Source organism: Ranitomeya imitator, chromosome 4 (assembly GCF_032444005.1).
Source record: "Ranitomeya imitator isolate aRanImi1 chromosome 4, aRanImi1.pri, whole genome shotgun sequence".
Taxonomy (NCBI): domain Eukaryota; kingdom Metazoa; phylum Chordata; class Amphibia; order Anura; family Dendrobatidae; genus Ranitomeya; species Ranitomeya imitator.
The window spans coordinates 15,536,201-15,561,409 of NC_091285.1; the positions used below are offsets into that span (position 1 = coordinate 15,536,201).

Here is a 25,209-nt window from a genome sequence, read left to right on the forward strand (position 1 = left end):
TCTCTATATTACTTGAAGACCCAAAGGATGGGAAGCATTGATGACGTAACCTGATGTAACCGAGAAATTTCACATTTTTATGAATTATCTAAAATTCAGATTTCAAGACTTGATTTTATATTTCTGTAATCAGCACCAATAATCCACAAATTTAGATCAGGGGACAGTAATGGGGTCCGACTTAACTCCAATTGAGAACTTTACCTGAAAATTCAAACTGCATAGAATGTCCTCATCTCCCATATGTTGGGGCATATGGACACAAGTGGATCAATGGCTTTTGTGGGATACATAAACCAATTCAGACCTCTTTGAGGCCCAAAGGATGGAAGCATAAATTGTAAACCTGATTAAACTGAAAAATGTTGCATCTTGTATGCGAGTTAGATTCTTAAGACGTAATTTTATGCTTTTTTATTCGGACTCCCATGACAGCACACGAGAGAGGGGATCCGCCCTTAAGGAACAGGAAACCTACAGATACAAAAGGGCGGCACCTCTCCCCATGCATCAGTTGGTTTCCTGTTCCTGAAGGGACTGGATGCCTATAGAAACTACAGAAGTCCAGGCCGGCCGGACCGATTCTGGTGGCGAGAGGGTCTCCCACTTCGGCCGGTGCGGGTACCTGAAGTAGTCACGGTGGCCCTGGCAGGGCGGCACGGCGGTGACTAGGCAGCGAGGAGCGGTCGCCAGGGGGTGTCCGGTCTCCGGGGCCAGCGTCTGGTAAGTCGCCCTTCCCGTGGGCTGTGGGTCTCTCTGGAGCAGGGGGGAGCGCGGCGGCATCTGGGGGCGCCGATCGGATCGTAGCTGGCTGGCCTCGGCGTTCCACGAGAGCTGCAGCGCTGACAGGAAGCGCTGTAAGCTGTGGTGACGTCGGGGGGCGGAGCCGGCGACGTCTTCCGGATCGGCGAGCTCCTGCGCATGCGCGGGGGCTCCAAGATGGCGGCGCCCACCGGAGATCATGCCGCAATCCCTCCGGAGCGACGATTGATTCCCCACAGCTGCGGGGGGGGCGGGAAAATTAAACAAACAAGCTGGGCAAGGTGCGCTGACCGAAGGAGGGGCCTTATAAGGCGGCTCCAGCAGCATGTTCCCGGGTTCTGGCTCCAATTTACTGAAAATGGATTCAGATCAGGATCAGCAGGTTGTGCTGCTGGAACAAGCATCCCAGAAACCCAAGGAGAAGGAACATGAAAAAAGGAGCGATGGTTCGGGCCGCAGAAGCTCCTCCAGACAGGGGTCTGGAGGGTCAGTCAAAAAGGATCCCCCTCATGCTTCGGTATTTCTGGGTGTGAGCAGCCACTGGTAAGTGATCTTCGAGAAAGTTCACTTAGTGACTAGTCTCCCCTCATGTGTTTTATGCAGGGAAGGAAAAACGTCAGTAAGGCGAAGCATAGGGAATGTGCCATCTGCGGGGTTCCCTTGCCTGACTCACACCCTAAAAAACTATGTGACCCCTGTATCCAGCAGACGGTGAGGTTCTGGAAGGAGGGGAGGGGGTATAGCATGTAGATTTTACACTCTAGTCTACCTTACTTATCCCCGTAGGTAGCCGAAGAATCCTCCTCTATTACGGCCAGTCTCAAGGAGATGATTAGAATGGAGGTTAAGGAGTCCTTTAAAAACCTTTCACAGTCAGGAGGTTCTAGGCAGAGAACTGAGTGGGCATCTGATTCGTCTGTGGAAAAGGACAAGTCCGAAGAATCAGACAATTCAGCAGCATCATCCTCCTCTTCGGAAGAAGACGCTGCTCGGTTTTGCCTACCCCTAGAAAGGATAGACAAATTGGTAAAGGCGGTCAGAGGCACAATGGGTATATCGGAACCCAAGCCTCAACTATCCAAAGAACAAATGATGTTCAGTGGATTGGAGCAAAAGAAGCGCAGAGTGTTTCCTTTAAATGAGAAAATACAAGATCTTATTAATAGGGAATGGAGGAAACCTGAGAGAAAAGGCTCCTTACCACCTGCGCAAAAACGCCGATACCCTTTTGATGACCCAGCAGTAGGTAACTGGGAGAAAGCACCCAAGCTGGATGCAGCAATTGCCAAGGTAGCTAAACGATCTTCTCTCCCATTTGAAGATATGGGAACACTTAAAGACCCCCTGGATAGGAAAGTGGATACCTTCCTGAAGGGAACCTGGGAGATGGCAGCTGGCTCCTTAAGACCTGCGGTAGCTTCAACCTGCACGGCAAGGTCAATGATGGTCTGGCTGGACCAGTTGGAGACCCAATTAAAACAAGGGGCCTCTAGAGAGTCCATTCTCTCAGCATTACCTGTAATCCAGGAGGGGGCGGCTTTTTTATCAGACGCCTCAATTGACTCCGTAAAGTTGGCAGCTAGAGCAGCAGGACTTTCTAATGCTGCAAGGAGAGCCCTATGGCTGAAATGCTGGCCGGGGGATATGCAGGCAAAAGCGAAGCTCTGCGCTATCCCTTGTAAAGGCGAATATTTATTTGGGCCTACCCTGGATGAACTCCTGGAGAAAGCAGGAGATGATAAGAAAAAGTTTCCCAACCTGTTCAATCCATACCGTCGTCCCTTCAACAAAAGAAGGTTCAACCGGGGAGGAAAGCGAGCCTTTTCACCAGGGAGAGATCGTCCCAGATGGGAGGATAGGCGAAAGCGAGGTACAGGTCTCATGTTTCGCCGTAACCAGACGGAAAATAAAAAACAAGACCAATGACTAGCAATTCCAGTGGGAGGGAGACTATTGCATTTCTCGGCAGAGTGGTCGAAAATCACAAACAGCGTTTGGATAAAAGACACTGTTTCCCATGGTCTCAAGCTGGAATTTGTTCATATTCCACAGGACAAATTTAGGTTAACACCCTGGCGCTCATCTCCCACTGAACAATTCGCCCTAGAAGAGGAAGTGAGGACTCTCTGTTCCAAAAATGTTTTGGTAGAAGTGCCGTATTCTCAGGCAGGGGAAGGGTTTTACTCTCCCCTGTTCCTAATCCAGAAGCCTGATAAATCTTACAGGACCATTATAAATCTTAAGGGTCTCAATAAGTTTTTGGTGAAACATACTTTCAAAATGGAGTCCATCAATTCGGCAATAAAAATGCTTTTCAACAACTGTTTCATGGTAGTAGTGGATTTGAAAGATGCCTACTATCATGTACCCATTCATGCTGATTTCCAACGATACCTGAGGGTAGCGATACTAATGGGGGGTAGGATTCGACATTTTCAATTCAGAGCGCTCCCCTTTGGGATCACCTCGGCACCTAGGGTGTTTACTAAAATAATTGCGGAAGTTATGGCGCATTTAAGAGAGTCAAATATCCTTATAGTCCCCTACTTAGACGATTTCCTCATTGTAGGTAACTCGGTAGATCATTGTCTGTCACAATGGGAGATTGCTAAAACCAAACTAGAACGGTTGGGTTGGATCATAAACTTTGAAAAATCTAAATTACAGCCCCTAAATGTTCAAAAATTCCTGGGGTTAATGTTGAATTCAGTGACACAGCAGTGTCTCCTCCCTATAGAGAAAATGGACCAAATTCAGAGTTTTGTATTAAGAGCAATCAATACACCTTCCATGACACTTAGGCAAGCAATGTCTCTACTTGGGTCACTCACATCTTGCATCCCAGCAGTTAAGTGGGCTCAGTTCCACACCAGGTCCCTACAAAATGAAGTCCTGTTCCATGACAGAGCCTTAGGAGGCGCATTGAATGGAAAATTGACATTGAGGCCGATAACATTGAATTCCCTTAGATGGTGGCTAGATAAACAAAATTTATCAGCAGGGGTTCCCTGGATGATAGATGTCACCCACGTGATAACCACGGATGCCAGCTCTTCAGGGTGGGGAGCCTATATGGGGGACATGGTGGTCCAGGGACAGTGGGAACCCTTCACAACATTTTCATCAAATCAAAGAGAGTTGTTGGCGGTTGAACTGGCTGTTAAAAAATTCCTCGTATATCTGCAGGGCCAGCACGTCAGAATTCTGTCGGACAACAGAGTGGCGGTCGCTTACATAAACCGGCAAGGGGGAACTCGTTCCGAAACTTTAATGCAGATCACGGATCGGTTGTTCCAGGTGGCAGAGCTCAATTTTCTATCTTTGACAGCTCTTCACATCAAAGGAAAAGAAAATGTGGCAGCAGATTTCCTCAGCCGAAATGTGTTAAAACAGGGAGAGTGGTCTCTCAACGAGGACATTTTCAATCTTGTCGTCCGCAGATGGGGTCAACCAGTGGTGGATCTATTCGCCACCAGAAACAACAGAAAAGTAAAACTTTTTTGCTCCCTAAATCCCAGGGAGAATCCCCTGGCGGTAGACGCGTTTCTCATGAAATGGGATTTTCCACTAGCCTATGCTTTCCCACCACTGAACCTGATACCTCTAGTGGTGAGGAAAATCAGGGAGGATCGAGCGAAAGTCATCCTTATCGCCCCCTTTTGGCCCAGAAGAACCTGGTTTGCCTGGCTCAAGACAATGTCTGTAGCGGTCCCCTGGGTACTGCCAGAGATCCCGAACTTGCTTTCGCAGGGACCGATCTCCCATCCACAAGTGACGGGGCTCCATTTGACGGCATGGTGTTTGAACGGTCACTATTAGTGGGAAAAGGCTTCTCTCCAAACTTGGTGGAGACGCTCCTAAAGAGTAGAAAGCAAGTAACTACGAAAATCTACTCTAGGACTTGGAGAAAGTTCTTGTCTTGTTCAAAGTTTAATATCCAAGACGGGGTGCCAGTACAACAAATCCTAGAGTTCCTACAGAAGGGGTTCGAGTTGAAACTCTCTCCTAGTACCCTTAGGGTACAGGTCTCAGCTTTAGGTGCCCTGTTTTCCTGTAATATAGCGAATAACTACTGGATAGCGAGGTTTATGAAGGCAGTTAGTAGATCTACACCACTGCATAAAGACAGAACAGTTCCATGGGATTTAAATTTAGTTCTGTCCTCTCTAACTAAACCCCCCTTTGAACCTCTGCAGGAGGCCTCGATCAAAATGTTGACACTTAAGACAGCCTTCCTGATCGCCATAACCTCAGCTCGCAGGATAGGGAATATACAGGCACTTTCCAGAGCTCCTCCATACACTGAAATCTTGTCAGACAGAGTAGTCCTTAGACCAGACCCAGCATATCTGCCAAAGGTGGCGACACGGTTCCATAGATCACAGGAAATAGTTTTGCCGTCCTTTATTCCTAATCCCTCTAATCCTAAAGAGCAGGAGCTTCATACGTTAGACGTCAGGAGATCTCTTCTTCAGTATATTTCAGCTACTGATAATTGGAAGAAGGATGGGGCACTGCTTCTTTCCTTCCAAGGTCCAAAGAAAGGATTTAGAGTATCGAAATATTTACTGGCTAAATGGATTAGGGAAACTATCTCTCTAGCTTATACAGCAGGTGGGGGGCCAGCTCCGCAGAACCTAAAGGCACATTCCACCCGGGCCATGGCGTCATCCTGGGCAGAAAGATCTGGAGTGTCAGTGGAGCAGATATGTAAGGCGGCCACATGGTCATCCCCTTCCACTTTCTTTAAACACTATCGGTTGGATTTGGGGTCCTCCTCTGATCTTTCCTTTGGGTTAAGGGTGCTACAATCTATAGTCCCTCCCTAAGGTAGCTTACATCTCTGTAAATCTCTCGTGTGCTGTCATGGGAGTCCGAATAAAGCATTAAGCTACTTACTGGTAGCGGCATTTTTCGGAGGCCCATGACAGCACCCTTAGTTCCCTCCCTATTCACGTGGGGGTAGCACTTCCTGATATGTATATAGCGTAATATGTAAATCTCACGTATGGTGTCTTATTACAATAATGGGTTATTTTGTTTCAAATGTATATAATGTATATATTGTATATTTGTGTACCACTAACCGCGGCAGTCCTCTCAGGCTCTGAAATACAACTGATGCATGGGGAGAGGTGCCGCCCTTTTGTATCTGTAGGTTTCCTGTTCCTTAAGGGCGGATCCCCTCTCTCGTGTGCTGTCATGGGCCTCCGAAAAATGCCGCTACCAGTAAGTAGCTTAATGCTTTTGGCCAAAATATTGAATCTGATCTTAACATTTGTAATCTCTAAATTATTGCAAGGCCAATGTCTAAGGTACAGTAATGGGGTCTGACTTGACCCAAGCCCATTATTGTTCCTTGATATTCAAAATATACAAACCCAACTCAAGTGTTTTTTTTTTTTTACCAAAGCCAGAGTAATGTGTAAAGTATTATTACGGGCTATTGTTTTTTAGGTTAATATATAGTTGTGTTTTAGGAAGACACAATTTTTGGGGAACTACATGCACTACAGAAAAACTACCAGAAGCCATGTTGTACCTTTATATGGATTTTTCGTGGCGGGAAGACTTATTGGTAAACATAAACATAAGTCGCAATGACTGGAATGGCTTCAAGTTTTTGCATAAGTTATTGAGTGTAGGGGGGCGAGGAACAAGGTTTTTCTGGGTGGTTGAGGAGTATGAGATGGGTTGATGGATTTGAATGGCTCTAACTGCGCTGTGCAGCATTGTTGATATGCCTGAGGCAATGGCAGCATAGACAGGATCGAGTATCAAGCATTGGTAAGGGTCGGCTTCACTTAATATTTGGACTACAGAGATCCGAAGTCGCGTAGAGAAGTTGAATACGAATGTTTTCTGGACTTAACTGCAGTAAGGGTCCGTGGTAAGATGGGCTACATGTTCTAGAAAGTCTTAGTCTGAAGCTAAATGCCAGTCTCTCCAGAACATTCCATGGTCTTCATCGGTTTTGGGTTCCTGAGGATGAGGGTTGAGCACCACAGGTACGAGATATCCGAACACATACTCATGCTGGGTAAACTGTAGATGGGTGGGGGGGACACCACAGGAAATATCTGGAAGGTTAGAAAACTGGAGATGATTCCACCAAGTTTAGGGATCTTTACTAGGTTTCAGGCTTTGACTCCCAACTAGTTACAAACATTCAAGAAGTTGAGGAACCATTGAGGGATGACCGAAAGATGACCAACTGTAAGATGTGGTTGGAGTTGGGGAAATATTCTATACAGACGTTTTTATGATAATCTTCTGGTAGTACAGAAATGTATCTGCATGATCCAACAGAATAAGGTGTCGTGATAAGGTCACACTTTCATGTGTTTGGGTGACTTTAGGAAGAGCAAAGCTCAACCGAAGAAAATATGTGTTTATTTACTTAGTCGGAGAACAGGCTTGCAAATGATTTTCTCAGGTTGCGAATAGTTTCCGCTTTAGCTTCATCCTCATTTCCAGAGCTTCGCTGCGATGGATCCGAGATATTAAAGTTGTTGGTTAGTGACTGCGATTTACTGCAAAATAAACATATAAAAAGTCATATAACTACTATAATACTGCTCCTATGTACAAGAATATAACTACTATAATACTGCTCCTATGTACAAGAATATAACTACTATAATACTGCTCCTATGTACAAGAATATAACTACTATAATACTGCCCCCTATGTACAGGAATATAACTACTATAATACTGCCCCTATGTACAAGAATATAACTACTATAATACTGCCCCTATGTACAAGAATATAACTACTATAATACTGCCTCTATGTACAAGAATATAACTACTATGATACTGCTCCTATGTGCAAGAAAATAACTCCTATAATACTGCCCCTATGTATAAGAGTATAACTACTATAATGCTGCTCCTATGTACAAGAATATAACTACTATAATACTGCTCCTATGTGCAAGAATATAACTACTATAATACTGCTCCTATGTACAAGAATATAACTACTATAATACTACTCCTATGTACAAGAATATAACTACTATAATACTGCCCCTATGTACAAGAATGTAACTACTATAATACTGCTCCTATGTACAAGAATATAACTACTATAATACTGCCCCTATGTACAAGAATATAACTACTATAATACTGCTCCTATGTACAGGAATATAACTACTATAATACTGCTCCTATGTACAAGAATATAACTACTATAATACTGCTCCTATGTACAAGAATATAACTACTATAATACTGCCCCTATGTACAAGAATATAACTACTATAATACTGCCCCCTATGTACAGGAATAGTACTGCTGCCCACAGTATTATGGCGGTTTTCAGCATATATCGGTGACACACGACTCACTTGAGGTGCGGATGTGGCGCTGGCTGGGTCTTTGCTGTTGCTCCAGGTGGAGCCTGTTGGTTCTGCGCCTGCCCTTGTGCTGGAGGTCTTGGCTGTTGGGGGGATGGAGACTTAGTGGGGGTCTGGCCTGGAGGTGTTCCACTCGCAGGTCTTGGGAGCTGGGGAGAATTTGGAGACCTCTGAGGCTGTGGCGAGCTCGGCTGGGAAGTCTGGGTGGGCTGCTGTCCCTGTGGAGAAAGCCTTTGCTGTTGAGGGGCTGCTGTCCTGGGAGAGGGGGCACCCGGTGCTGGACGGACGCCACCTGTACAGAAAGACATACCGTAATTTAGGTTAATTCTGTAGAAAATAAATCTGATTTATTCCCATCTTCCCTTTTATTCAGTTAGTTTGGAGATGATTGTCCAGACTGGATGCTATAGCAGCAAACCCTCAGCTGTGGCATGTAAAAGTTTATGCACCCCTGGCCAAAATGTCTGTTATTGAGAACAGTTACGCAAATAGATGAAATGATCTAAAAGGCCTAAAGTTACAGATGAGACATTTCCTTTTGTTTTTTGGCAAAAAATATATATTGTCATTTTTTAAATTTTAAAAATTACAAAAAGGACGATGGATTGATGCAAAAGTTTGGGCACCCTTGGAGATTTAGGTGCTCAGATAACTTAGATCAAGGTCTCACACCTTAATTAGCCAGTTAGTTATGGCTTGTTCACCATCATCATTCGGAATGGTCAGGTGATGAAAATTTCCACGGTTTATAAAGCCCAGCCTCCTCTAACCTTGTGCCAATAAACAGCAGCCATGGGTTCTTCTGAGCATCTGCCTAACACTGTGAAAATGGTGAAAGTCACAAAGCAGGAGAAGGCTATAAGAAGAGAGAGTTTTCAAGTTGCCCTTTCCTCAGTTCGAAATGTAATTAAGAAATGGTAGTTACCAGGAACAGTGGAGGTCAAGATAAGGTCTGGAAGACCAAGCAAAATATCAGTGAGAGCTGCTCGTAGGATTGCAAGAGAACAAAATCAAAACCTCCGAGTGACTGCAAAAGACCTTCAGTAAAAATTCATGAGACTGGATTTGTGATCATTGTTTTACTGTTCAGAGACATCTGCACAAATATGGCCTTCATGGAAGAGTCATCAGAAGAAAACCTCTCCTGCATCCTCCCCATAAAATTCAGTATCAGACGTATGCAAAAGAGCATCTAAACAAGCCTGATACATTTTGGAAACAAGTCCTGTGGACCGATGAGATAAGAAGTTTTTGGCCGCAATGATCAAAGTTACAAGTATGTGTGGAGAAAAAAATGGCACAGAGTTTCGGGAAAAGAACATCTCACCAACCATTAGGCATGGTGGAGGATCAATCATGCTTTCAGGTTGTGTCGCAGCCAATGGCGCGGGGAACATTTCACGGGTGAAGTGAAGAATGGATTCAATAAAATGGATAATGATCCTAACCACACGTCACAGTCCACAAAAGACGACCTCAGAAGGCTCAAGCTGAAGGTTTTACAATGGCCCTCACAGTCCCCCGATCTGAACATCATTGAAAATCTGTGGATAGACCTCAAAATAGCAAAACATGCAAGACGACCCGGGACTCTCACAGAACTGGAGCAATTCTCCAAGGAAGAATCATATAAAATGTAAAAGATTAAAAAAAATTTTTTTTGTCTAAAATACAAAGGGAATGTGTCGTCTTTAAATTCAGGCCTTCTAGAGATCATGTCATCTTCAATTTGCTTAACTGTTCACAATAACAGTAATTCTGACTAGGTGCACAAACTTTTACATGTCACTGTATATAAAGGTCTGTAATAGAGCATTACCTGCTATGACCAGCAGATGTCACCCGTGTACCAGAACATATTCCTGATGTTGCCTTGTTGGTGGGATAAAGGGGAACCCGGGCAGCGACATCGCCCCCTTGTGGAGGAGTTCTGCAGGGCTTCTGCAGACCTGTTAAAAGTTTACCTTGCGGGGAAGGTCTTGGTTGAGCTGAAGGTGGAGCGCCCCCCGCTCCTGGTGGTCCCGGCTGGGGCTGCATCTGTGGTTTGATCGCCTGCGGCTGCATCTGTTGCGGCTGGGAGAGAAGAGATGGAGTTTTTCATGGTCACTGTTGTTTTTCACCTTCTGGGCACAATCCGGGGTGCCCCTCACCCTCTGGAGTGGCACAAGGCCAGACTGGCACTGAAAATGAGGTATACACACAGTGTCGGGTACCAGGCCTCATAGGAGGGCAATTGCTAGGTTTCTTTAATAAACCGCCCCTTTAAGGTAGATTAAAAAATGTGAAAACCGTTCTTAGATATTTTTCTTTAAAGCTGAGCTCTGACAACCGACAACCTCCTGCTTTCTGATGTCAGGGTCGGATCTGAATATACCTGATTTCTCTGACTCGGGGCTGCCGGAGATTTCATCAGGACGTGCTCTGTCATTCTAGCCACCACCAGATCGGCCACGAGCTGTCGGTCCTCCTCCACGTGTTCTCCGATCAGCGGCATCGAACTGTCCATCACCTGGAGAGCAGGAGACAGAAAAAATGACAATATTCCTATCTCTCATCTGAGACTAAAAAGTAAAAAAAAAAATGTTTGGAAACCGTCGGCAAGTTGCTGTTGACAGATCTTTTTTCCTTTAGAATGTTTCTGAAAACTGTAAATTGACGTCCACACGACCCATAATTAATACTTATTAATAAAAATCACAATCTGAAGTGGAAAGTTCACAAAAACATGCTTGGAAACTATCAGCAAGTTGCTGTTGACAGATCTCTTTTCCTTAGAATGTTTCTGGGTCTCTGAGAACTGTGAATTGACATCCACACAACCCATAATTAATATTTATAAAAATCACATAAGCTGAGACTGAAAATGCAAAAACCGTGCTTGAAAACCACCAGCGAGTTGCTGTTGACCGATCTCTTATCATTAGAATATTTCTGGGGCTCTGAGAACTGTTAATTGACATCCACATGACCCATGATTAATATTTATACAAATCACATCATTTGAGACTAAAAATTCACAAAAACATGCTTGGAAACCGTCAGCAATGTTGCGGTTGATAGATCGCGTCTCCTTACAAAGTCTCTGGGTCCCTGAGAACTGTAAATTGACATCCACATGACCCATAATTAATACTAATTTATAAAAAAAAATCACATCTGAGGCTAAAAGTTCCCAAAAACATGCATCAAAACCATCAGCAAGTTGCTGTTGGCAGATCTCTTGTCCTTAGAATGTCTCTGAGAACTCTGCATTGACGTTCACACAACCCATAATTAATATTTATTCCTGCTTGTTGATTGTTTCCATGCAGATTTTCACAGTTGTGGCCTCTACATGCTGACTGTTTCCCTTCATCCTTGTATGATTGCGGGTTTTTGTGGTACTTCTGACGGTAATCTAGCACTAATAAAAAGGGTCTGTTGTAGCAGTTCTGCCCCTGAATGGAAATTATGTGCAGTTCCAAACATGGCCACGAAGACAAGAGTGGCGCTGCTCGCTCCTTTACTAATTATTACTAGGAAAAGCGGTAAAATAATAATGAACAGGAAAGAAGTGACGATATGAGCGGCTCATTAACGATGACAGCGTGACCCGACATCCACGGAAGCATCTGGTGCCGCCATCATTCCTCCTGCACAGCGTCACACCGCGACCAGAAATAGGGGCCGCGTCACCGATGGCCTCATGTCACACCAATAAAAGGAAAAGTGTCACGTTCAGTGGAAGGACTAGAAATGTAGTTCAGGTAGGCGGGGCCATAGAACGAGAGGTGGAGCTAAAACTATAGAAGGGGTGGAGCTAAAACTAGGAGAGGTGGTGCTAAAAACTAGAATGGGTGTGGAGCTAAAAACGAATGAGGGAAGGAGCTAAAAACTAGAATGAGGGGTGGAGCTAAAAAAGCTATATAAGGAGGGGTGGAGCTAAAAACTAGAATGAGGGGTGGGGCTATAAAAGCTATATAAGGAGGGGTGGAGCAAAAACTATAATGAGGGGTGGAGCTAAAAACTATAGAATGAGGGGTGGAGCTAAAAACTATAGACTGAGGGGTGGAGATAAAAATTATAGAATGAGGGGTGGGGTTATAAAAGCTATAGAATGAGGGGTGGAGCTAAAAACTAAAATGAGGGAAAGAGCTTAAAACTAAAAACTGGGGCTATAAACTATAGAATCGGGTGGTGAAAACTAGAATGAGGGATGAGGCTAGAAACTAAAATGAGGGGTGGAGCTAAAAACTATAGAATGAGGGGTGGAGCTAAAAACTAGAATGAGGGGTGGAGCTTAAAACTATAAAATGAGGGGGGAGCTAAAAACTATAGAATGAGGGGTGGAGCTAAAAATAGAATGAGGGGTGGAGCTTAAAACTATAAAATGAGGGGGGAGCTAAAAACTATAGAATGAGGGGTGGAGCTAAAAACTATAGAATGAGGGGTGGAGCTATAAAAACTAGAATGAGGGGTGGGGCAATACAAACTAATCATGGCACACAGAAGGCGGTATTATTTGGAAGCTCCCTTTGTTTTAGGCATTAAATGCTGGTAGTGAGTGGGTAACTTATCAATACATTGTCTTGGCACTATATGGCGGTATTATGCAGCCTATTTAAGGGAGTATTATGTATAGATGCTGCACACTGGGAACAATATGGCGGTATTATGTGACCGGTATATAACCGATATTATCTCGGCACTATGTTGTGGTGTTATACGGCCCAATAGAAGGGATCTTATTTGGTTCTGCATATAGATAGGAAACTACATGGCGGTATTATAGGGAAGATACATGGCAGTACTTATTGGGGCACTGTATTGCAGTATGATGTAATTTGGTTCTGCAGACTATATTGTGCTATTGTTTAGAAACTATTTGGCGGCATACGTGGACTGTATATAGCAGTAATATGTGGATTATTTAAAGGGTGTAGGTTTCGATACTGCATATTATTTAGGTATATTAAGGTTGTATATTACAGTATTATTTAGCACTATATAGCGATATATTTTGTGCCTCATTCTCTCTACTTATATATGACTCTGTTCCTCACCTCGATAATATAATCCTTGTCATCTTTGCTGTGTACGGCTTTCACCGCGCAAATGTCCAAACCGCCAAACATCTCAGCGCAGGAGTCCGCCCACAGCCGGTACCTGAAACGACAATTACACAATATTCACGATATACTTCTACTGTAATGGACTGATACAAAACTCCAAATCCTCAGCTCATAATGACTTCTCTGTAATGTTGTATTGTATCTGCCTGCAGCCACCACTAGGGGGAGCTCCCTGTATACAGAGATACATGATAAGATCCTGTCTGCAGTCACCACTAGGGGGAGCTCCCTGTATACAGAGATACATGATAAGATCCTGTCTGCAGTCACCACTGGGGGGAGCTCCCTGTATACAGAGATACATGATAAGATCCTGTCTGCAGTCACCACTAGGGGGAGCTCCCTGTATACAGAGATACATGATAAGATCCTGTCTGCAGTCACCACTAGGGGGAGCTACTTGTATACAGAGATACATGATAAGATCCTGTCTGCAGTCACCACTAGGGGGAGCTCCCTGTATACAGAGATACATGATAAGATCCTGTCTGCAGCCACCACTGGGGGGAGCTCCCTGTATACAGAGATACATGATAAGATCCTGTCTGCAGCCACCACTAGGGGGAGCTCCCTGTATACAGAGATACATGATAAGATCCTGTCTGCAGTCACCACTAGGGGGAGCTCCCTGTATACAGAGATACATGATAAGATCCTGTCTGCAGTCACCACTAGGGGGAGCTCCCTGTATACAGAGATACATGATAAGATCCTGTCTGCAGTCACCACTAGGGGGAGCTCCCTGTATACAGAGATACATGATAAGATCCTGTCTGCAGCCACCACTAGGGGGAGCTCCCTGTATACAGAGATACATGATAAGATCCTGTCTGCAGCCACCACTAGGGGGAGCTCCCTGTATACAGAGATACATGATAAGATCCTGTCTGCAGCCACCACTAGGGGAAGCTCCCTGTATACAGAGATACATGACAAGATTCTGTCTGCAGCCACCACTAGGGGGAGCTCCCTGTATACAGAGATACATGATAAGATCCTGTCTGCAGTCACCACTAGGGGGAGCTCCCTGTATACAGAGATACATGCTAAGATCCTGTCTGCAGCCACCACTAGGGGGAGCCCCCTGTATATAGAGATACATGATCAGATCCTGTCTGCAGTCACCACTAGGGGGAGCTCCCTGTATACAGAGATACATGATAAGATCCTGTCTGCAGCCACCACTAGGGGGAGCCCCCTGTATATAGAGATACATGATCAGATCCTGTCTGCAGCCACCACTAGGGGGAGCTCCCTGTATACAGAGATACATGATAAGATCCTGTCTGCAGTCACCACTAGGGGGAGCTCCCGGTATACAGAGATACATGATAAGATCCTGTCTGCAGACACCACTAGGGGGAGCTCCCTGTATACAGAGAGACATGATAAGATCCTGTCTTCAGCCACCACTAGGGGGAGCTCCCTGTATACAGAGATACATGATAAGATCCTGTCTTCAGCCACCACTAGGGGGAGCTCCCTGTATACAGAGATACATGATAAGATCCTGTCTGCAGTCACCACTAGGGGGAGCTCCCTGTATACAGAGATACATGATAAGATCCTGTCTTCAGCCACCACTAGGGGGAGCTCACTACATATACACATAATTCAGTGAGCTCCACCTAGTGGTGACTTTAAGCACCAAGTATTTAATCAATTAACTCTTTGTGATAAGCCTCTCACCTGTCAGTCATTGCGATCTGCTCCAACATGGCCGAGCCGGTGTTTGCCTTCCAGTTCCCAGAAATAGACGTGCGCCTTAATAAAAAATATAAAGCAACAGAAATAAATCCTGGTGTTTTACAATCTTCTGCTGTGAGAAAGACTTAGGGTTTTGGGTAAAAAGAAGGTTTCCATTCACTGACTGCAAGTGTAGAAGTAAAGTGACTGTGGCCGGCTTCTCCCAGCTGGTGAGGTGGGTTTCTTGGGGGTCTTTTCATGGGTCTCTGCACCTGCGGTGATCAGCGGAGTTAACCCTCGCTGGGGCAGAGCTCGTTGCCATTCTCTCCACGCTCCCTATGAAAGGGCTGGAGGCAGCCGGGGCTCGCAGCTGACGTTCCCATCATTGCGGCTTTATATTGGGCCGGTGGCTATTGGCTCGGGCCGCAGACCACGTCCCGGCCTCGCAGACAGCGCGGTATTGTTCGGTAGCCGATTCCCCCCGGGGTGCGTGTCCTGCGCTTCCTGATGTGCGGATCTCCCACAAGGACCCGTGCCCGCCTGTGATGGCTTCATTGTGCCCTGTGCACCCACATCATGCGGGGTCACCCGGCTGCAGCCATTAATCATACGAGTCACCAGGCGGATGATGAGAGTGAGAGTTACCCTCCGCACACACCATGTACAAGGGACAGTCCATCATGGGGGGCAGCGATTGGCACGGGGGTCCTGAACATCTTTGTTGGATCCTCGCTATGTAGTCACAGTATTTATTAGGGGTGAGAAAGGAACGAACGATTAATAAACAGTATTCTATGGATATACTCCAGAGCTGCATTCATAATTCTGCAGGATTTCCTTCTTGGGCCCCCATATCATAGGAGCACAGCTAAACCGTATGGCTGTGTGCACATGTTGCAGATTTGTTGCCTTCTTTCTGCGTGGATTTGTGGCAAAACTTGAAGTGTCATTCACACGGGGAAGAAAATAATCTGCAGCGTCAATTCTCTGTGCATCACTGCCAAGAGATGGAGAAATGTTACTCAATGGCTGTGCCTGACAACAACCTAGCTGACTGTTTCATAATAACCAACAGAATTATGAATACAGCTCAGGATGTAACTCAGGATCAGTAATGTATGTACACAGTGCCTGCACCAGCAGAATAGTGAGTGCAGCTCTGGAGTATAATACAGGATGTAACTCAGGATCAGTAATGTAATGTATGTACACAGTGACTGCACCAGCAGAATAGTGAGTGCAGCTCTGGGGTATAATACAGGATGTAACTCAGGATCAGTAATGCAATGTATGTGCACAGTGACTGCACCAGCAGAATAGTGAGTGCAGCTCTGGGGTATAATACAGGATGTAACTCAGGATCAGTAATGTAATGTATGTAACCAGTGACTGCACCAGCAGAATAGTGAGTGCAGCTCTGGGGTATAATACAGGATGTAACTCAGGATCAGTAATGTAATGTATGTACACAGTGACTGCACCAGCAGAATAGTGAGTGCAGCTCTGGGGTATAATACAGGATGTAACTCAGGATCAGTAATGTATTGTATGTACACAGTGACTGCACCAGCAGAATAGTGAGTGCAGCTCTGGAGTATAATACAGGATGTAACTCAGGATCAGTAATGTAATGTATGTACACAGTGACTGCACCAGCAGAATAGTGAGCGCAGCTCTGGAGTATAATACAGGATGTAACTCAGGATCAGTAATGTAATGTATGTACACAGTGACTGCACCTGCAGAATAGTGAGTGCAGCTCTGGGGTATAATACAGGATGTAACTCAGGATCAGTAATGTAATGTATGTACACAGTGACTGCACCAGCAGAATAGTGAGTGCAGCTCTGCGGTATAATACAGGATGTAACTCAGGATCAGTAATGTAATGTATGTACACAGTGACTGCACCAGCAGAATAGTGAGCGCAGCTCTGGAGTATAATACAGGATGTAACTCAGGATCAGTCATGTAATGTATGTACACAGTGACTGCACCTGCAGAATAGTGAGTGCAGCTCTGGAGTATAATACAGGATGTAACTCAGGATCAGTAATGTAATGTATGTACACAGTGACTGCACCTGCAGAATAGTGAGTGCAGCTCTGGGGTATAATACAGGATGTAACTCAGGATCAGTAATGTAATGTATGTACACAGTGACTGCACCAGCAGAATAGTGAGTGCAGCTCTGCGGTATAATACAGGATGTAACTCAGGATCAGTAATGTAATGTATGTACACAGTGACTGCACCAGCAGAATAGTGAGCGCAGCTCTGGAGTATAATACAGGATGTAACTCAGGATCAGTCATGTAATGTATGTACACAGTGACTGCACCTGCAGAATAGTGAGTGCAGCTCTGGAGTATAATACAGGATGTAACTCAGGATCAGTAATGTAATGTATGTACACAGTGACTGCACCAGCAGAATAGTGAGTGCAGCTCTGGAGTATAATACAGGAGGTAACTCAGGATCAGTAATGTAATGTATGTACACAGTGACTGCACCAGCAGAATAGTGAGTGCAGCTCTGGAGTATAATACAGGAGGTAACCGTGTGGTGGGATTATTAGTGTACAGTAAAGGGCAGAGGCCTCGCACTCCTGGCCCAGGTGACCAGGTCTTCTGCTGACTTTTTGTACGTTATCCTCAAAAAATCTTCCTCCCTGTGAGTCATTGGGGTCCTCCCTTCACTTCCTGGGGATCCCCCATCACTTTCTCCGCAGTCATCACATGTTTGGTGTCTTTGGGACGGCGGTCTCTGACATCAGCTCGTCTTCCAGTAATTCCATCTGTGTAGACAGGGCAAGGACCCCGGGGCTGGGTCTCCGAAATGACGGCAGCAGATACATTAACTAAATAAACTCTGCATCCAGGAACCTGCAGTGACCTTATCTGACACCGACACTGCGCACTTAACCCTTTACTGCAGACGTCCCACATATGAGGACTTGATTGACTTTAGCTGCCCCATTTTTGGCCCTGATAGATGCAACACAGAGAACATGGAGAAGTGCTGGGGAGGCAGAGACACGATCCCGGGGAAGCAGCAACACGATGCCGGGCAGGCCGCGAAACGATGCCGGGGAGGCAGCGACACAATGCCAGGAAGGCCACGACACGATGCTGGGGAGGCAGCGACACAATGCCGGGGAGGCCGCGACACAATGCCGGAGAGGCAGCGACATGATGTCGGGGAGGCCACAACACGATGGCGGGGAGGCCGCGAAACAATGCTGGCGAGGCAGCGACATGATGTCGGGGAGGCCACAACACGATGGCGGGGAGGCCGCGAAACAATGCTGGCGAGGCCGTGACACGATGCAGGGGAGGCCACGAAATGATGCCGGGAAGGTCGTGACACAATGCCGGGGGGCAGCGACATGATCCCGGGGAGGCCGCGACACAAAATCGGGGAGGCAGCGACACAACACGATTCCGGAGAGGCCGTCACACAATGCAGGGAAGCCCAGACACGATGCCGTGGAGGCAGCAACACAATGCCGGGAAGACCACAACACGATGCCAGGGAGGCAGCGACAATTGCCGGGGAGGCAGCGAAACAATGCCGGGAAGGCAACGACACAATGCCAGGGAGGCAGCAAAACAATGCTGGGGAGGCCGCAAAACAATGCCGGGGAGGCCGCGACACGATTCCGGGGAGGCCAGCGACACGATGCCGGGGAGGCAGCGACACGATGCAGGTAAGGCCACGACACGATGCCAGGAGGCAGCGACACAATGCCAGGAATACCACAACACGATGCCGGGGAGGCAGCGAAACAATGCTGGGGAGGCTGCAAAACAATGCCAAGGAGGCCACGTCACGATTTTGGTGGAGGCCGCGACACGATGCCGGGAAGGCCGCGACATGATGCAGGTGAGGCCGCGAAACAATGCCGGGGAGGCCGCAAAACAACAACGGGGAGGCCATGACACGATGCCAGGGAGGCAGCAACAAATGCCCGGGAGGCAGCGAAACAATGCCGGGGAGGCCGCAAAACAATGCCGGGGAGGCCACCACACGATGCCGGGGAGGCCGCGACACAATGCCGGGGAGGCCGCGACATGATGCCGGAGAGGCAGCGACACGATGCCGGGGAGTCTGCGACACAATATCGGGGAGGCAGCGTCACAATATCGGGGAGGCAGCATCACAATGCTGGGAGGCAGCGACACGATGCCGGGGAGGCAGCGAAACAATGCCGGGGAGGCCGCAAAACAATATCGGGGAGGCAGCATCACAATATCGAGGAGGCAGCATCACAATGCTGGGAGGCCACGACACGATGCCGGGGAGGCAGCGACAAATGCCGGGGAGGCAGCGAAACAATGCCGGGGAGGCCACAAAACAATGCCGGGGAGGCCACCACACGATGCCGGGGAGGCCGCGACACGATGCCAGGGGGGGGCAGCGACACGATACCAGGGAGGCCGCGACACAATATTGGGGAGGCAGCATCACAATGCTGGGAGGCAGCGGCACGATGCCGCGAAGGCCACAACACAATGCCGGGGAGCCCAGACACGATGCCGGGGAGGCAACGTCACGATTCCACAGAGGCCGCGACACGATATAGGTGAGGCCGCGACACGATGCAGGTGAGGCCGGGACACGATGCCGGGGAGGCAGCGACACGATGCAGGTGAGGCCGCGACACGATGCCGGGGAGGCCGCGACACGATGCCGGGGAGGCCAGCGACACGATGCCGGGGAGGCCAGCGACACGATGCCGGGGAGGCAGCGACACGATGCCGGGGAGGCAGCGACACGATGCCGGGGAGGCAGCGACACGATGCAGGTGAGGCTGTGACACGATGCAGGTGAGGCTGTGACACGATGCAGGTGAGGCTGTGACACGATGCAGATGAGGGCGCGACACGTTGCAGAGGAGGCAGCGATACGATGCAGGGGAGGCAGCGACACAATGCCAGGGAGGCAGCGACACCATGCAGAGGAGGCCACGGCACGATGCCGAGGAGGCAGCAACATGATGCAGGGAGGCAGCGACATGATGCAGAAGAGGCAGCGACATGATGCAGGGGAGGCAGCGACATGATGCAGGGGAGGCAGCGACATGATGCAGGGGAGGCAGCGACATGATGCAGGGGAGGCACACACTCACATATAAGCCTTGTAGTTATTCCCGATCTTCTGGATGCGGATGTCGTATTTGGAATCTACAAACGGCTCGGTGGTCACGTAGGTTTTTGCCATGGCCACAATGCTGGACATATCCTGGAAGTCATATTGGTTTTCTACCTTTACCTAGAAAAAACAATTATAGAATCATCTAAAATTACATGAAAAGTGTAGAAAAACTTCCAATAATCCAGTAAGGCGAGAGCAACCCTTCCACCGCCACATGGGGCACATTCCCAACCACGTGCTGCAGTTATTAGCTCTACGTGAGTCATCGCCCAAACTGTGCGGTTTCCAAATGTGCAAGTTTGACAGAAATGAAGGTTTTTATGTTACTGGAGTGATTTATTTGGGCGTCACAGACAGATGAGGAGCACTCAGCATAGAGAGTCAGTCTCTTATTTAAGGAGTCATTAAAAACATCGAAGTGGAAAAAGAACCTGGGAACGGAGATGTTTTGGAACCGCGATGGGAACCTGTCTGACCCAAGGAAAATGTTATGACCTATTTATATATATATATATACAGTGACTGGTAAAAGTTTGGGCACCCCTGGTCAAAATTACTGTTATTGTGAACAGCTGAGCAAGTTGAAGATGAAATGATCTCTAAAAGACCTAAAGTTACAGATGACACATTTCCTTTGTATTTTAGGCAAAAGCAAAAAAAAAATTTAATCTTTAACAGTTAAATATTACAAAAAGGAAAATTGGCCGATGGTAAAGTTTGTGCACCTTGGATGGTTAGTACGTAGTAGTGCCCCCTTTTGAAAGCATCACAGCTTGTAAACTCTTTGCTGCCGGACATGAGTCTTTCATTTCTTGTTTGAGGAATTTTCATCCATTCTTCCTTGGAGAATTCCTCCAGTTCTGTGAGATTCCCGGGTCGTCTTCTATCCTCTGCTATTTTGAGGTATAGATACAGATTTTCAACAATGTTCAGATCAGGGGATTGTGAGGGTCATTGTAAAACCTTCAGCTTGTGCCTTCTGGGGTGGGCTATTGTGGATTCTGACTTGTGTTTAGGACCATTATCCATTTGTAGAAACCGTCCTCTTCCTCTTTTCACCTACAGTTTTTTTTTACAAATGGTGTTATGTTTGCATCAAGAATTTAAATCCATTCTTCTCTCTACCCATGAAATGTTCCCTGTGCCATTGGTTGCAACACAACCCCAAAGCTTGATTGATCTCCACCATGCTTAATGGTTGGCGAGATGTTCTTTTACTGAAATTCTGTGCCCTTTTTTCTCAACACATACCTGTGATCACTGTGGCTAAAGATTTCTATTTTAACCTTATTAGTCCACAGGACTTTTTTCCAAAAAGGATCAGGCTTGTTTAGATGTTCTTTTGCATACTTCTGATGCTGAATTTTTATAGTGAGGATGCAGGAGAGGTTTTCTTCTGATGACTCTTCCATGAAGTTCATATTTGTGCAGGTGTCTCTGAACAGTAGAACATTGTACCACAAATCCTCAGTCGGCTATATCTTCTATCTTGGAGGTCTTTTGCAGTCAAGCGGAGGTTCTGATTTGCGTCTTGAGCAATCCTATGAGCATCTCTCTCTCTCAAATTTTGCTTGGTCTTCCAGACCTTATCTTGACCTCCACTCTTCATGGTAACTGCAATTTCTTAATTACATTTTGAACTGAAGAAAGGGCAACTTGAAAACACTTTGCTATCATCTTATAGCCTTCTCCTGCTTTGTGTGCCTCCACCATTCTCAGAGAGCTAGGCAGCTGATTAGAAGAACCCATGATTGCTAGTTTTCGGTACAAGGTTAGAGGAGGCTGGGTTTTATAAAGCTGGGAAATTTGTATCACCTGAGATTTCCTAATGATGATATTGAACAAGCCATAATCCAAACAAGCTAATTAAGGTCTGAAACATTGGTCAAAGTTATCTGAGCACACAAATCTCCAAGGGTGCCCAAACTTTAGCATCGGCTCATTTTCCTTTTTGTAATTTTTTAAAAGAAAAAAACAACTATATATGTATATATATCTTTTACCTAAAATACAATTGAAATGTGACATTTAAATTGCTTAACTGTTCACAAAAAGAGTAAATTTGACCAGGGGTGCCCAAACTTTTACATGCCACTGTATATATAGAGCATAACATTTTTCTTGGGTCAGACAGGTTCCCATTGCGGTCCCAAAATGTCTCGGTTCCCAGATACATTTTCCACTTCGATGTTTTTAATGACTCCTTCTGTACACTGTACACCCATAACAGGAAGTAGCTTACCTGTCACATAGCCCCCTCCCCTTTAAAACTATGGAAGCAGAAAAAGAATCTGGAAACTGAAGAGTGTTGGAACCTTAAAGGGAATCTATCAATTTCAGTTGATTTATTTCACTTGGCACTCTTATTCCCCCATAGGCTAGCACAAAGTAGCTTGCTTGTCCCATGGACCCCTCCCTTTTAAAGTATAAAAGTGGAAAAAGAATCTGTTAACAAATACATTTTGCAACTTTAATGGAGACTTGTCTGCCTCCTTAAAGTGTTTTCGAATTCTTATAGCCATTCAACGGGACCAAGAGCAGTCACATGATCAAAAAGGTCACATATCTTGTATATCAGCGCCTGAAGGAGACATTTTTCTTAAGAGCCAAGGGAGGAAGGGAGGGCTACTATTCTGGCTAACTGCTATTATGTTATATACAGCGTAAAATTTTGTTGGGGGGGAGGTAGTCACATAGACCCCTTTTCATTAGACACATCAAACAGCATTTGAGAAATAATGCATTTTGGAGCTTCAATGGCAACCTGTCTAGCCCACCTAAAATTAGATGCCATAGACCCTACAGTAACCCCAGTGGAAGTCTGTGTAGCCCATATAAAATTAAATCCCCTAGGCACTACTTTACCCCCACAATAGTGGAAGGAACATACGTAACTGTCGCATAGCGCCCTCTCCTTCTAATATCAAAGCAGAAACAGAATCTGGTAAACGAGACAGTTTGGAACCGCAATGGGTACCCGTCCAGCCCACTAAAAATATTTTATAGCTTTACTATGTCCTAAACATAGATTGACTAGGCTCTGTTGTACCCTAAACAGTATGTGAGAACCAAAACATTTTGGGACATTAATGGAGTCCTGCTCAGCCCACCAAAAATTGACCCATTAAACACTGCTATGCTCCCATTGCACCCTCACCATCCACCCCGTAACAGGTGCCAGAGAAGCTGAACATTCACATTGGCTCCTCACCATTAAAATCATCACAGTGGTAACAAATTTTGGGAACAAAGTTTTGGACCCTTATCGTGAGTTTATGTATGTCTCTGCTATTCCTGTGGTTAACCGTATTCCTGCTGCAAGATACATGATTGCATATATAGCCCTGATGTTCCTATATGTATCTGCCCTCCAGCTGCATCTTCTGCTTCCATCCCTCCTTTTTATTTGTGCCAATTCAGCAGAGCCAAGAGATGTCACATGATTCAATAAGTTTTATATCCTGTCGATCACTTCCTGAAGGAGGAGACATGTTTCTAAAGAGCCGCAGGGTAGGGTGGTCGGGATGTGGGATCTACCTTGCATTGCACTCAGAGTTGGCATTTTAGGGAGTAAAGTAATGTCAGCAATGGCGGCTATAAGCTCAGGTCAGCTAGGACACTGTACTAATACAATAATCTATAATAATCTACATAAAGCTCTTATCACATCCAGAGCTGCATTCAAAATGCTGCTGCTTTCCTGTTGCCAGAGAGATACACACCATAAGAACGAGATTGCACCATGTAGCTGCCTGATATTCATGGTGCTTGCTCCATTGGTAATTATGAGGGATTATAATGGTCTTTCATATCCTTGCTGCTGTGGGTATCATCCTCCAGTACTATCAGTGCCGTAGCGCAGATCAGCTGTGATCGGTGAAGGAAAAGGGAGAGTTCCATCTCCCTGCAGCGCCTCCACAGGAGAAATGGAGTATTTCATCATCACCCTGCAGAAATCAATGAACTGGTGAGTTCTCCGGAGAGACAATCTTTTGTAGCATTCCCTGCTCTGTCTTTGTCAAATGGCAATCAGCAAAGTTTTGAAGGCAGCTCTGGATGTGATTGGAGTAAGACAAGGTGTAACTCTAAATCTACACAAAATAATGAACTCTATATTATATGTACATAGCAGTCACGGGATATTTTAGCAGCAGGTACATAGACGACGGGTGCTGTACAGCCACACGCCGCCACTTCTCATCAAGATCTGCTCTGGAGGTGCTTGAGGATTTTATGGGAGATTCACAATCAAAGCCGCCGTCCAGCTGGGAAAACAGGGACTGTTGTCTTACATGTGGGAGTGGAGGCCGATGACATCACTTGGCCAGATAGAAATTGGGGGCCGACAAGGGAAGTGGGGTGAGGACAGTAAAGCCATTATCCAGCTCCTGTTCTCGTTAGGGAAATGTTTATCAAGATGCTGATGAGTCAGAAGGACACGAAGATAGAAAGATGGGCGCAGATAACGGCCGGTGCGTCACTGTTGGGCCGCACTTCTGCCAGATCACATCCTCTATGGTTTACTAGATCCAGCTTAAATTTATCTTCCCTTCTATAATCTTTATTTTATATATTCTTATTTCTTACCTATACATCTATCACTCTCTTATATCTATCATTCGATCTTACCTATCGCCTATCTAGGCTCTGACTGGCCCACGGGAATCCGGTGAACCACCTGGTGGGCCTCACCTACTGAGCAACCACGTTTAGCACTCTGCTTGGGGTGGTGCACATGGATAATTCTGGTTCCCCTGCTGACTAATATAAAAAACATGTCCTGCTATTGTTATGGCTATCGATTCACATTGCCATGATGACCCTGTATATTTGAATGGCTGAAAATACTGTATTAGAGGATGTGGTAAAGCATCAATATGTGAGCGTGAGTGCTGGGTATTGCTTCTACTGATCACGATGATATCCTGTCTGAGGTCTGGGTCAATAGAGTGGGGCTCACTTCATCCTATTCTCAATTATCCTCCCAGCAACTCCTGTCTGATTTCCAGCATCCATCTACTACTTCCTAGCTCAGTCGGCTGTTTTTGCTCTACAGTCTGCTAAGTCAAGCTAAAAACATATCTCTGCTATTAAGGTACCTGCTTTATTATCCATTACTGCTTTATT

At 46.1% G+C, this 25,209-nt stretch overlaps 1 protein-coding gene across 1 annotated transcript in view; it reads right to left on the bottom strand.

Annotated features, from left to right (window-relative positions):
• Positions 1-6,168: 6,168 nt before the first annotated feature.
• The window catches only part of SYN3 (synapsin III), a 222,306-nt gene continuing 203,265 nt past the window's right edge, over positions 6,169-25,209 (bottom strand). Inside the window, exons 8-14 of the mRNA XM_069763145.1 lie at positions 20,057-20,199; positions 14,929-15,003; positions 13,171-13,273; positions 10,503-10,637; positions 10,093-10,201; positions 8,120-8,420; positions 6,169-7,295 (exon numbers count right to left, since the gene is read on the bottom strand). Of these exons, the coding sequence (XP_069619246.1) occupies positions 7,163-7,295; positions 8,120-8,420; positions 10,093-10,201; positions 10,503-10,637; positions 13,171-13,273; positions 14,929-15,003; positions 20,057-20,199 (999 nt within the window). The 3' untranslated portion in view covers positions 6,169-7,162. The remainder of the gene's footprint in view (positions 7,296-8,119; positions 8,421-10,092; positions 10,202-10,502; positions 10,638-13,170; positions 13,274-14,928; positions 15,004-20,056; positions 20,200-25,209) is intronic.